Source organism: Capsicum annuum, chromosome 1, assembly GCF_002878395.1.
Source record: "Capsicum annuum cultivar UCD-10X-F1 chromosome 1, UCD10Xv1.1, whole genome shotgun sequence".
Lineage (NCBI taxonomy): Eukaryota > Viridiplantae > Streptophyta > Magnoliopsida > Solanales > Solanaceae > Capsicum > Capsicum annuum.
In genome coordinates this window covers 204,281,596-204,295,685 of record NC_061111.1, presented here as the reverse complement: position 1 = coordinate 204,295,685, position 14,090 = coordinate 204,281,596, and the positions used below count along the sequence as shown (strand labels likewise).

Genomic DNA, 14,090 nt, shown 5'->3' with positions numbered 1-14,090 from the left:
AAGGATGTAACACCCCGTATTCAAGTACATATATTGGCGTATTCAAGTACGTGTATTGGTCTTATTTATATGGAATTAATTTTATTTTATTTTATTTATACCGGAATTTGCCCGTCAATGGTTCCATACGAAGGTTATTGAATAAGATTTCCAACGATATAAATATTTTCAAAAATGGATAGGCTTCGGATATAATCGAGCACGTTCGAAACTATAAAACGGTGGCCGGGATATTGGGAATAGTAAATGTGCAGGAAAATTTCCTGCACACAAACTACTGAGGCCAGCCATTTTTTTGGGTCAACTTTGAATGATCATAACTCCCTTAATATAATGAACTGGGAGAGCTTATACCTATGAAAAGAAAGATCTTTGAGTCTTCTTTCCAATGCAATTGGTTTCATCCAAATCCGACATCTGAGTAATGAGTTATACTTGTTTTACTTCAGCCTCTCAAAACAGTTTTTTAGGGTCAACTTCAAACGATCATAACTCCTTGTACAGGACGAACTGGGTGGCCTACTTTATATTAAATGAAAACCCTTTGAATTATCTTTCCAACGATACCAATTTCACCCCAACGGCCAAGTATTATATATATTTATATTTGTGCGTGTTGTGCTGGTACAGGTAATTAGACCCTTCTATATGCAACGAAGTGCTGTCCAAATTTTTGGTGACATGTAAGTGAAAGTACAGGTATTTGAACGGGTTCTCCCGGTCCTTCTCGGCTTCGGGTGCCAGTCCAGCCCGATGGGATTTTGGAGCGTGACAGTAGCAATAACAAATAAAGATATAAATAAATCATTAGTATTATATTGGAAAATATCAAGAATAGAACTAACCCTAGGAAGTAAAATATTCACAGCAAGATGTAAAAATCTATATGTATTAACAACAAAACATAAAATAACGGGAAAAAATAAAATTAATAAAATACAAATAGAAAGTCCTTTCGAACAATTTGTAAAAACAATTGATAATAATGATTATAGTTATAGAGACATAGATATAGAAGAAAATTTAGAAATAATAAATGATAGAATAAGTACAACAAAAAGAATAGCTTATGAAAAACCAGAATCATTAAGTTCATCAAAAAGAACAAATTACGAAACAAGTTCAACAACTAATTTAAACCAATGTTACATAACAGGAACAATAAATGAAAAAGAATATTTAATACTCTTAAATATAGGACAAGAAGAAAATTATATAGCACGATATCTAGTAAAAAATGAGGAAATAAAATCTAATAATAATATATGCGTAGATTTACCAAGTAACTTAATAAACTTCTTAACATGCTATTCGTCGGATAATTCTACTATAAAGTAACTAACATGAACTTATTTTATCATATCATGATTGTTAGGAATTTATGAATTTAGCTATTCATAACTGTAAATGAATATACCTGTTCTAGTAGTTTTGATAATTCTAAGCTTTGTTCCTCCATAGATTTAGCCTAAATCATCCACGAAAGCCAGCTCAAAAGGGCGGACAATTGCCCAAGACCATATAAGATCACTCCCCGCATACCTAGACCTTAGCTCTCCATTACTGGATACATGAACAATTTGTCTAAGAGTGCCAAATATATGGAAGGTTCGACTTTGGTACCATGTTAAGAAATAAATCTTGGGTCTAACCAATATCAGAAGTTATTTCATGAGGGAAGATTATCCAAGGTCGTATACGAAGACTACCTATCCTTTTTTTCATCCAATGAGAATTCTTTAACATTCCACCTCATGCCTAGAGCTGGACATCTGGAGTACTGTGACAACTTAATATGAGGGCCAACATCGATAAATAATTATTGGGACTGGCCCTGTTCTAATTCCATATTAAGAAAATGAATTTTATGCCTAACTCAATACAACAACCAGTTCATGAGGTGAGTATTGCCCCAAAGCAAAAATAATATAAAGAGACTTCCCTCAGATATATTAACCACGCGATATAGGATATCTTCTTTCATTTTAATACATGGTCCGAGCAAAAGCTACTCGATTCACGTGAATCCCACAAGTGAGGTCTAGCATCGGTGGACCTAGTTTCAAATTAGTGGTGCTACGATACCCATTAAACTCGATGGAAAATAGGTATAATTATAAAATAAATTTTTAAAAATTAGTATAAGATGAAAAGATAGCACCCTCAAAACCAAAAGGATAGCCGGGTGCTTTGATTTTCATGCGGAATCTTAAAGTTTTGGGTGTCAATACATGTGTTCCAACCTCTCGATCGTGCATCCAGGATGCCTAAATCCTGAGTCCGCTACTAAGGTCTAGCGATCGGAGGGTAGAGTGTAAGCAGACCTTACCACTGAGAGGTTGTTTCCAAAAGACTCTCGAAAATGAATAAAGAGAGAGTACACAAATTAATGAGTGAATGTATATACTTACTAGGATCAAGCTCAGCAGCAACAAGGCACAAAAGTATTGTTCTACCAAACAAATCACCAATATCATCAAGTCCTCTTGATAAACTTAAATTAGTTCCTCCAATTGTTCTTTGAACAGTACCACAGCTTTAACACTTGTAGACTTTTCATTAGTAATTTGTACTAAGGTGGATTCTTCAGTTGTAGTAGTAGTAAGCACAGCCTTAGTGCTATTTGCAACATTATTAGTATGAACCCTAAAATTCTTCTTCTTATTTTTTAGTCTTTTTTTTTTTTTGTGGCTTTGAGAATTCTATAATCACACGCATAGTGACTAACTTTTTGACAATAATAGCATATACTAGATTTAAAATTGGCATCATTACTCTTGAAATTTGTAGTCTTCTTTGTCTTTGAAAAATTCTTATTTTCAGATTCCTTCTTGGTTGATTTTTCTTCAATCATATGAATTTTCATGACAGGCTCCTACAAACTATTATTATCACTCTATCATGTCTCTTGTTTAATTTGCAAGTGTTGCAACAATTGTTCAAGAGTCAAATCTTTCTTTTTGTGTAAGAGTTTGCTTTGGTACTCTTTTCAAGATGGAGGAAGTTTTGATACAATAGCGCCAACATAAAAGTTTTTATCAAGAACAATTTCAGATATAGCAATTTTATTAGCTATAAGTTGGAATTCTTGTACTTGTTCAGTGATTGACTTGTCATCAACCATTTTAAACTCCATATAATTTGAAACGAGAAATTTCTTAGAAATCGCCTCTTCTGCTAAATAAATAGCTTGAAGAGTGTCCCGTATCTCTTTAGCATATTTGCATTTAATATAATATTGATCATAATATTTATTGGACATTCCTCCAAGAATATAATTCTTGCACAAATAATCATCATATAGCCACTTGGAAATTTATTCTTTAATAAAATTAGCCTCGTCAGATGCTACCTCAGAACCAGGAGCATTAGTACAAGGTTCTTCAAGAACATATGCCAACTTTAATCGCCTTAAAAAGAATTTCATCTTTCCACACCATCTAGGAAAGTCTTTTCCATCAAATATTTTAAAATTAGGATTAGGCAAAGATGGAATACTATTTGATATTGATATAGAAGTCATTGAGACAACTATCTTCAAACTGCAAGAACAATAATGATAATTGTATAAGAAATTTAAAATAAAATTACTTGGCTTAGAGGCACGATAATACGCTTCTTGAAGATAGTTGGAGTCTCCCACAAGCAAACGGAAGAACTTGTAAAAACTCTATCTTCGGGATTTAACTAAGCCACAAAACAAGTAGCATTTCAAGAATGTTGGTCTTCTATTCTTGAATTGGTGATTTCATCATTTGATCAATGTCTCTCAAATATTTTCAAGGGAATAGTGTTTTTTTGAGTGCTTGTCTTTCCAAACAAAAGAAATAGTATTTATAGGATAAAAGTTTCATGCAAGAGAAAAGTATTAATTAATTAAGAGAAAATACCCTATTACCCCCCTGAACTATACCCAAAACGGCTGTGACACACCTCAACATAAAGGAGATCTTATTACCCCTTGAACTAATTAAAAGTCCAATTTTCACACCCTTAGTGCCTACGTGGCACATACGTGGTACACACGTGTGCCTACGTGGATACTTCAGTGTGTTGTGCCACGTAGGCACTAAGGGTGTCAAAATTATACTTTTAATTAGTTTGGGGGGGGGGGGGGTAATAGGACCCCCTTTAAATTGAGGTGTGTCTCCGTCGTTTTGCGTATAGTTCGGGGGTAATAGGGTATTATCTTAATAATTAATAGTTAATAGGTTCATGAATACTTTAAAACAAAAGGTAATTTTCTTTCAAGAACCTAAAACGTAAGATTTAAAGAACAATGAATTTGTCAAATTCGCGTCAAAACTTTTAACTGATACATTTATTTCAAAATTAATTGAAAAATAACTCTAAAAAATCTTTAACCAATGTATTTATTTTAAAATTTATTGAAACACCATCTTTAACAATAACAGTTGGTGGCATTATGTGCTTAATAAAGATGAATATGAGTACCGGTGTAGCATCTTGCCAAATTGACCAATATGTTGGGGTGAAATAAATGTGCGATGAGATATTATAAGTGATATAAAGTGACATTATATCGATGCCACATGATTGATTCACTACTGAGTCAGTCGTTGGTTGATTCGATTTGTATGTACTATGTTAGATCCCTTGTATATGCATGCATGTTTTATGTATGTACTACTAGCTCAAATAATCATTGTGCATCTGTTGAGACTTAATTAAGGGTGGAATAAATACGTGATGGAGTATTATGAGATTCACTGCGAATCAGTCCTTTGTTTCTGTGATTTGTATGTACTATGTTTGATCGTTTGTATAATGAATTTTTTATGTAGAGATAATATCCAATTACCCCCTGAACTATACTCAAAAAGTTTATGACACACCTCAACTTAAAGGGGTTCTATTACCCCCTGAACTAATTAAAAGTGTAATTTTGACACCCTTAGTGCCTACATGGTGCCTACATGGCACATACGTGGAACAATACACTGAAGTGTCCACGTAGGCACACGTGTGTGCCACGTAGGCACCACATAGGCACTAAGCGTGTCAAAATTACACTTTTAATTAGTTCAGGGGTAATAGAACCTCCTTTAAGTTGAGGTGTGTCATAGACTTTTTGGATATAGTTTAGGAGAGTAATTGAGTATTTTCTCTTGAATATATGCACTACTACTTTAAACAATCATTATGTATGTGTTGAGATTTAATTAAGTGTGCAATAAATACGTGACGGAGCATTATGAAGAATATAATATAAAGTGAAATTATATTGAAGTCACATGATTCACTGCTAGTCAGTCCTTTGTTGCTTTAATTTGCATGTACTACGTTAGATCCCTTGTATATGCGTGGATTTTTTGTGTATGTACTACTACTTCAAATAATCATTGTGCATCTATTGAGACTTAATTAAGGGTGCAATAAATACTCGATGGAGCATTATGAAGAGTACAAAGTGACATTATATTGATGTCACACAATGAATTTACTGCGAGTCAGTCTTTTGTTGCTCCAATCTACATGTACTATGTTAGATCGTTTGTATAATGCATGTTTTGTAAATGTACTACTACTTCAAATAATCAATATGCATGTGTTGAGACTTAATTAAGGATGTAATAAATACGCGACGAAGCATTATGAAGAATATAAAGTGAAATTATATTGATATTGATTCATTGCGAGTCAGTATTTGTTGCTCCGATTTGCATGTACTACGTTAGATTCCTTGTATATGGATGTTTTATGTAGTACTACAATTTCAAATAATCATTATGCATGTGGTGAGGCGCTTTATTAAGGGTGCAATAAATATGTGATGGGTTATTGAAAGTGGCAAAGTGACGTTATTGTTACTCTTTACGGAGATTTGATTAATTCAGTTTTTTCTAGCTCTGATTCATCCTTTCAGGAAAAAAAAAAAAAAAAAAAAAAAAAAAACAAGGATTAGAGACGGACAAATTCCACACTAAACAATAAAATTCCTTGCTATTTCTATTTAACGATAAATTATTTATAAAATATTGATAGTTACGAGCGATTTAGCGATGAATTATAACTAATTTCAAATTTTCAAAGTGAAGAATAAAATTAAGAATCCAAAGTTGTACGAATTAGATGCTTGTATATGCATGAACTAAGAGAGCAAAATAAATAAAGAACCCACTTTTGTTGTACTGCAAAGGAAGTAAGGAACAATATGTAGGTGGTTTTGGATCCATTAAAGAAAATATAGCTTATAAGGTTATTCTATCGATATTTTGTATTTTCTTTAAGTTACGTATGTACTGATTAGGTTATGTTATAGTCTAATTTACCGTTATTCAAAGTATGTCTTATCAAATTTTGTGTATATATTTTGTGATTTCAATTCTAACGAAATGGTAGATGTGAGTCAATATCAAATGCATAGTACGTCAAATTCAACATTGGAAGAAAACTTCTTGATAAAATGACAGTGAAATTCAAGTGGGGGTGGAAAATGGTCGTTAAATGATCACCGTTGTAAAACTTTGGAAGAAGTAGTAAGTCAAGATATTTGATGGATGGTCTTGAACTTTTAACATTATTTTTTTGGTGAGCAAAACTTCAAGTTTTCCCCAAAAAGAATAGTTATTTTTGTTCTCTTTTATGTATTTTTTAAAAGACGAATTAATTATCTTCATTAATTTGCATTAATTAGTCGACTTGGCCAACTAATTAGATTAGCATCACTCGAAAAATTACACTCAGTGTCTCCCAAAGTTTTTGGTCTTAATTGTTTTTCCTTCAAATGTCCAGTCTTGAATAATTTTTGTCCCCTTAAGTGTGTGGACTTCAATTTTTGTACTTGCTAAATAAGTTTTAATGTTTGTCTATAAGTCATAACTTGTGGTCACAGAGGCGGATCTAGAATTTAAAGGTTGTGGGTTCCCAACTTATAATTCTTATATATTTACTAGTTTTTCCAATATAAATTCAAGAACCGGATGAAAGTTATGGGTTCCCAAAAACCCGCACTTTATGTTGTGCATCCGTCCCTGTGTGGTCATTTAAGCAGGATCACTGTCATTAACAAACTACCTTATGGGTAAGAGTTAGAATGCCTTACTTATAGTAAACATATCTAATCAATTATGCAGGTTCATTGTTTTGAAATATCATGAATATCTATATTATGGACAAGAATTAAAATATCTGTCTTACACGCAAGAGTTATTAAGCAAGGTAAAAAAAATAAATTAAAATCACTCCTTATGGAGGTTATTTTTATTATCGCCCCCACCTTACCCAAAAACCCATGAAGACTACTCCATTTTAGTTTATTTTCTGAACTTAAACCCAATGTCACTTACGTAGGCCCAATTAAGAGGGTAAAGTACTACTTATCAAGAAATTCTTTATTCGCTTATTGAAATAACACATAGTAATCATTAAAGTTGTCCTACATTTGCAAGTAGACACTTAAAGTTTGTGAATGTTCTATTACCTCATTAAATAATTTAGAAAAAATACCCAATTACTCTCCTGAACTATACCCCAAAAGGCTATGACACACATCAACTTAAAAGGGTCCTATTACCCCCTGAACTAATTAAAAGTGTAGTTTTGACACCCTTAGTGCCTATGTGACACATATGAGGTACACGCGTGTGCCTACATGGACATACACGCGTGTACCACGTATGTGCCACGTAGCCACTAAGGGTATCAAAATTACACTTTTAAATAGTTCAGAAGGTAATAGGACCCTCTCTAAGTTGAGGTGTGTCATAACCTTTTTGGATATAGTTAGGAGGGTAATTGAGTATTATCTCAATAATTTAAAAGTGAAATATATATGTCATTTTTCAGCCAATGTCATTACACTTATTGTCCCCAAAGTTTTTGGTTTTAATTTTTTTGTCCCCTAAATGTCCAATCTTGAATTTTTGTCACTCAAAGTGTGTGGACTTCAATTTCGGTCCTTGCTAAATAAGTTCTAACATTTGTCTATAAGGCATGAGTTGTGGTCAATATAATTAAGCAGGTACAATGTCTTGAAATGCCATGAACAAACTGCCTTATGGGGGTAAGAGTTAGAACGTCTGTCTTATAGGCAACATATCGAGGTTTTAACTTTTGACTATAAGCAGAATTTTTAGTCAATTGTGCTGGTTCATTGTCTTAAAATGTCATGAATGTCTACATCATGGACAAGAGTTAGAACATCTACCTTATGTGCAAGAGTTATTAAACAGGGTCAAAAAATTAAAACCACTTCTTATAGAGATCATTTTTATAAAACCCTTTTTTAGGAAAATAAAATATCGTAAAGACTGCTATTTTAGAGCCATTTCTGAACTTAAACAAGTGTCACTTATGTAAAGCCACTTAAAAGGGTAAAGTACTACTTATCAAGAAATTCTTTATTCTCTTATCAGAATCCAACATCTCACATCACATTGAAGATTTTTCATGATGAATCATTTCATCTAAGTCATCAAAAATATTTTTATTAATTAACTAATATACAGAATTAGTGGAGCTTTTTTGTTGGTTCCCATTGATGGAGTTTTACAGCTTGGTGATGCTTTATCATAAAAGCATCACTTTAAATTATGGGCGTCTAGTTCATTATACTCCATTAATAGACCTAGAAAATGTAGAAGTCAAATTATTTAATAAATTTACATGTTTAAACTCATGCGTGAGGGAATATTACACTTTAATAAATGCATAAATAATTACCTTTTACCTAAAAATTACACCTATGATGATTGACATACAATAAAGAAAAACTTCTCTAATTAATTTCATTTAAAAGAAAAATTAAAAGATGTATGCAATTTTTTTTGGTTAAACAAACAAACGTATTCTTATTCACGTAACCACCAAGAATACATTCAAATTTGTCTCTGTACTATTCAAAATTATTTAATTTTATCTGTCATTTTCATTTGATTCATTCATATTCTTGCCGTTAACAAATTATCATGTACTTTGGATTGCTACTAATAAAGCTCCAAGTTAAATGATGAGTGAACTCCAAGTTTGTTTGTTTGGGGGGGTTGGGGTTGAGGGAATGGGAATAGTAACATATTCAAAAAAATATATAACTTTTAACTATGATTTGAATTTCCTTCAGTTTGGAGCTCAATTACAAATCAAGGAAAATTATAGGACGTTTTACTAATAGTACAGGTACTATCATACCCAAAATTTAAGAAAAAAATAATATAAACACTCACTTTAATTTATCATATTTATACAAATCTCCATTCTTACGAAGTAATTACAAAAAATTCAGCTAATTACGTATCTTCATTAGATGTATCGGAACCTAATTACGTATCTCGACAGACCCAAAATTGGAAAAAATGTCTCAAGAGCTAATTATGTATCTTCACAAAGAAAAAAAATGTATCTTCGTTGGATGTATAATGTATCCCGACAGACCCAAAATAAAAAAAAAAAATTTCGAGAGCTAATTATGTATCTTTATAAAAAAATGTATCTTCATTAGATGCATCGAGAGCTAATTATGTATCTCGATAGACTCAAATTTAGAATTTTTTAAGTAATTATGAAAAATATTAGAATTCTTTGTATTTAATCTTCAAACTTTCGGGATTTAAGTTGTTTGTCCAAAATTTAATCCGATCAAAGTTGCTAGATTTTGAATAGCAGGGCAAAGTTGACTCTTTTACCTTTAAATAAACTAAGCATAATCTTATCTTTAATATAATTTATAACAAAGAGAAATCGTACTGATAAGGAGAATTGTAATTGCATACATTAACATATGAGTTCTGTTATTTCACGTTCAAAATGGACGTGTGAAAATGGACCTCTACTTTAGGATCAATTGAAACTTTCATTTATCCCATTATTTGAAACTATTCTAAAGAAACTATCTCATTTTATCAGATAATAACTGCTCCAAACTTTGAGTGCTTAGAAGACTCTTTCGCCGCCGCCAACTCCGCCAACTCTAACTACTCGTGACAGTGATTGAATGTATGTCAATCTTATAACACACACATATATATATATATATATATATCATCTTTTGTATATAGGCATCCTCACAATGTGCACATGCCTCTATCATGGTTATATTTGTTACATAATCATTTACCGATATAATATGATATAGGTGGGGTTAATAAGCACCAAAAAAAAACATGTGAAAAACGATATACTCCCTCTCCCTCGGTTTAAAAACGAATGACCTACTTTGACTTGACATAAAGTTTAAGAAAATAAAGAAGATTTTTGAATCTTGTGGCCTTAAATTAAAGTAGTGTCAAATGTATAAAAATGTCCTTTAATCTTGTGGTCATAAACATGCCATGTGGAAAGTTGAAATTAAAGTGTTGCCAAAAAAGGAAAGAGATCATTCTTTTTGAAACAGACTAAAAAGGAAAGTAAGTCCTTTTTTAAACGGAGAAAGTATCGGGTAAAATTGTCTCTTCACCTAGTGAAAAAACAAGTTATTGAAAAGAGACTGTGTGTATGTATATATTTATTCCTTTTGGATAAATTCCATAAGCTTTTAATTATTTATATTATCAAGTAATATAAAATATTGTTGTATTATATTCATATTTGGCTTATAAATATGATTCCAATTTAATAAGGAATTACCTTACTCTTCCACTCTACATCATCTTCAACATGGCTATGAAACATTCTTTACTCAAAGTTGCTGTTTTCTTCACAATTCTCCTTACTGCTACTGCAGGTTATAACTCTTATCCCTCCCCTCCCCCCTCCATATTCGTACTATCTTATTCTTTAATTATATTATTATGTGTATTTTATTTGTCCTATTTGTCGTATTACTTGTCACGTCGTTGATATTGTTCTTTTCTTCATTCTTTTATTACTTTGTTATGCTTTGAGAGTGGCGTTGCCACATATGTAGTGAAGGGTAGCTAGTCAAAGACCTTTTATCGAAAAATATACTACATATATAAAATTTATACGAAATATATAGGTTAAAAATTATTTTTCATATGAATATATTAAACGTTGGACATCCTTAACAAAATTTTTGTTTTCGCTACTGTGCTTTGTTTTACTTACGTCGAGATTCTATCGAAATCAGTGTTTCTACCTTTTAAAAGTAGGAGTACTTTAAGGTCTGCATATACATACCACTCACCCCTGATCCCACTAGTAGAATTATATTATTGGACATATTCTTTATTCTTTAGAAAATTAAAATTGTATATAAAATTGTATTAAGTATATATATGATCAAAAATTAATTTAACAAAGTTTCTGATTTCTCAACGACGAACCAATCGAAAAGTTTTTTTTTCGGACTGAAATAAATTTCTAGGAAAAATTAGGTTAAGGATGGCTTTGTTGTTACAAAAATTTCAAAAAGTGTCTTTACTGCGTTATTTACATAACTTAGGCTTAAATAATACTAGAAAATATAGGATAAATATAATAGAATATATTTTGTACTATTACTACAACAATATATTCGGTGTAATCCCCACAAAGTAGGATTTGGAGAGGGTAGAGAGTGTATGCAGACCGTACCACTACCTTAGAGGTAGAAAGGATATTCCCAATAGACCCTCAACTCAAATAAAAAACAATCTAAAGCAGTATGGAGAAAGAAATAATCGGAATGAAGACAACAATAGGATAAATTATCCTAGATAGTTATAACATGATACAAGGATAATCGAAGTGTAAAAGCCACAGCTAATAACCAAACTCAAAGAACAAGAAACTATAAGAGAAATACAACTCATAGTATGGTTAATAGTAAAGAAGAAGAAAAAGTAAGACAACGCTCAACTATCTAACTAATCTCCTGTTCTAATTTATGCCTCCATAACTTCTCATCTAAGGTCATGTCCTTGGTAAGCTGAAGCCGTGTTATATCTTGTCTAACCACCTCTCCCAATACTTCTTCGGCCTACCTCTGGCCCTCTTTGAAACCATCTCCAATATTTTGTACTACTATATATATTTAACTTAATGTTGTTTATAATTGTAATTTCATATATGCAGTTGATTTGTCTGGAAACTCAAAGATGAGCAAAGCAATGGCACTATATGGAGGGTTGCCCCTATCAATATCAATGATGAGATTATTAGTTCCAAATGACTTTGCCATGACTTGTCATGTGGCTTGTAGATCTAATAGTGACTGTGCTGGTGCTTGGTTATGCCATTGGTGTTGGCCTCATGAAAATCCAACTTGGGGTTATACTGAGTATTGGTGTAGCATGTTGCCTGATTAAAGAATAATTAATAGTGCTAATTAATTATTTACTCCTTTAAATTAAATAATAGTTATATGTATGTGTTAAGAGTGATGATTATATGTCTTATATATATGTTATAAATAATTAGTGTGTAAGTGTTGAAAGTGAGAAGGGATTAGAGAAAGGTCCTAATTCACCGATGTGAGTCATTTGTGTAATGATAGAGGTATATCAGCTTCAAATCGCAAAGTTAAAGAGTACATCAAGAATAAGGACCTTTTTCCAAAATGAAAATTATGTAATACGCACTTTAAATAACAATGATGTGTTGTATGTGTGTTGAGAGATCTGATGATGTACTATATAGTTCAAGTAGTATTGATGTACTATGTGTTAAAAGAGTGTTATGTAATATATGTATTTCAAATAATAGTGATGTGTGTGTTGATAATGCATTGGATATTAAAGTATTGAATCCTAATTTCTTTTGATCACTACTACCATATCTATATTCCCAATATGAATACAATATTGTGTATGTGTTAAAAGAATGTTGAGGAGAGCTGGCAAAATGAACTTGACCTTTGAGGCCAACCAACTTGATCAGCTCACTATATATTAGAGTTGGGTTGAGTTATGAGTGTAGACACGTGATTTCGTCCTCTTAAAGTTTAATTTTATTCAGTTTTACCCATTTTATGTTATCCTACCGTGTACCCCCACCCGTGTGATAATCCCTCCACAAAATGACAAAAAATAACAATCCCCTAACTAATTTTGTCTTATCCAAATATTCTAACAACCCACCCAACCAAAAATTGACAACACATCCTAACCCCTCCCCCTCCTACCCCTACCTAACCCTACCCCACGTCACATCCCCCCCTCTTTTTTTTTTTCTTGTCCAAAAAGAAAGGACCAGGAGGGGAAATATACAATATATACACAATAGCAGACAAAAAAATAAAGGAAGGAATCATCTTCTTCTTCAGGCAGCTCTCACATACACACCACACTCGCTGGAAATGAAATACACACACATATAAACCTCACGCTCCACACACAGAAAAAAAATCAGGTGAGAGGAAACAGTGAGATCGAGAAGAGAGTGAGAGATCAGAGAGAAAGGTATTTCCGACGAGATATCACCGGAAAACGCTACAGCCATCTATTTTTCTCCCATTTGTCGACAATACCGAGCTCACCGGAGCTCCGGTGTAGTGAAAAAACAACGTCCAGCCCTTTGTTCCATCCGAATCCGCGTCAAACCATTTTTCCGACCTCGAAATATGGTCTATTTTCATGGTTGTCATAGTCGTCTGCGTCGCCGGAGAGGAAACAGTGAAATCGAGAAGAGAGTGAGAGATCGAAGAGAGAGGTATTTCTGGTGAGATATCACCGAAAAATGCTACAGCCATCTGTTTTTCTCCCATTTGTCGACAATACCGAGCTCACCGGAGCTCCGGTGTAGTGAAAACACGACGTCCAACCCTTTGTTCCATCCGAATCCGCGTCAAACCATTTTTTCGACCTCGGAATCTGGTCTGTTTTCATGGTTGTCATCGTCGTCTGAGTTCGCTGGAGCTCCGGTGATGCGAAACAACGATCCCAACCTCACGTCGCTCGAATGTTGGTTTTTGCCGTCTAAAAACAAGAACTAACCACTAATTTCTAGTTGAATCGGCCTGTGGGGTTGTTTTCCTACAAAATCTCATCCGGGTTTGGTTGTTTTGGCGCGATTTTTGTCTGGGTTCATCTGTTTTCGTACTGATTTTGGGCATTTAGCTTCCGTCCCAATCGTTTTGTCGTTCTCCATCTTTGAGTTTTCAATTTTTGATACCGAGTTTGGATTTGGATAATAGTCGAGATTTTGTGGTATTCTTTGTGGATCCGAAACAGCTTTATTCTCTTCTTAATCAA

The 14,090-nt window shown here is 32.9% G+C and overlaps 1 protein-coding gene and 1 pseudogene across 1 annotated transcript; one reads left to right on the top strand and one right to left on the bottom strand.

The window, feature by feature from the left end:
- The window catches only part of LOC107844216, a 39,183-nt pseudogene extending 35,756 nt beyond the window's left edge, over nt 1-3,427 (bottom strand).
- Nucleotides 3,428-10,587: 7,160 nt separating this feature from the next.
- LOC107854561 (fruit-specific protein) lies at nt 10,588-12,630 on the top strand. Its single transcript, XM_016699575.2, has 2 exons — nt 10,588-10,681; nt 11,974-12,630. Exons 1-2 carry the CDS (start codon nt 10,615-10,617, stop codon nt 12,204-12,206), a joined length of 300 nt encoding a protein of 99 aa, XP_016555061.1. The 5' UTR covers nt 10,588-10,614; the 3' UTR covers nt 12,207-12,630.
- Nucleotides 12,631-14,090: the final 1,460 nt, after the last annotated feature.

What these genes read in the sequence shown, in the direction of transcription:
- LOC107854561 (XM_016699575.2), top strand. Translation starts at nt 10,615, where the DNA reads ATGGCTATGAAACATTCTTTACTCAAAGTTGCTGTTTTCTTCACAATT. An exon ending in TCTCCTTACTGCTACTGCAG is followed by an intron (nt 10,682 to 11,973) that starts GTTATAACTCTT and finishes TCATATATGCAG; the next exon opens with TTGATTTGTCTGGAAACTCA.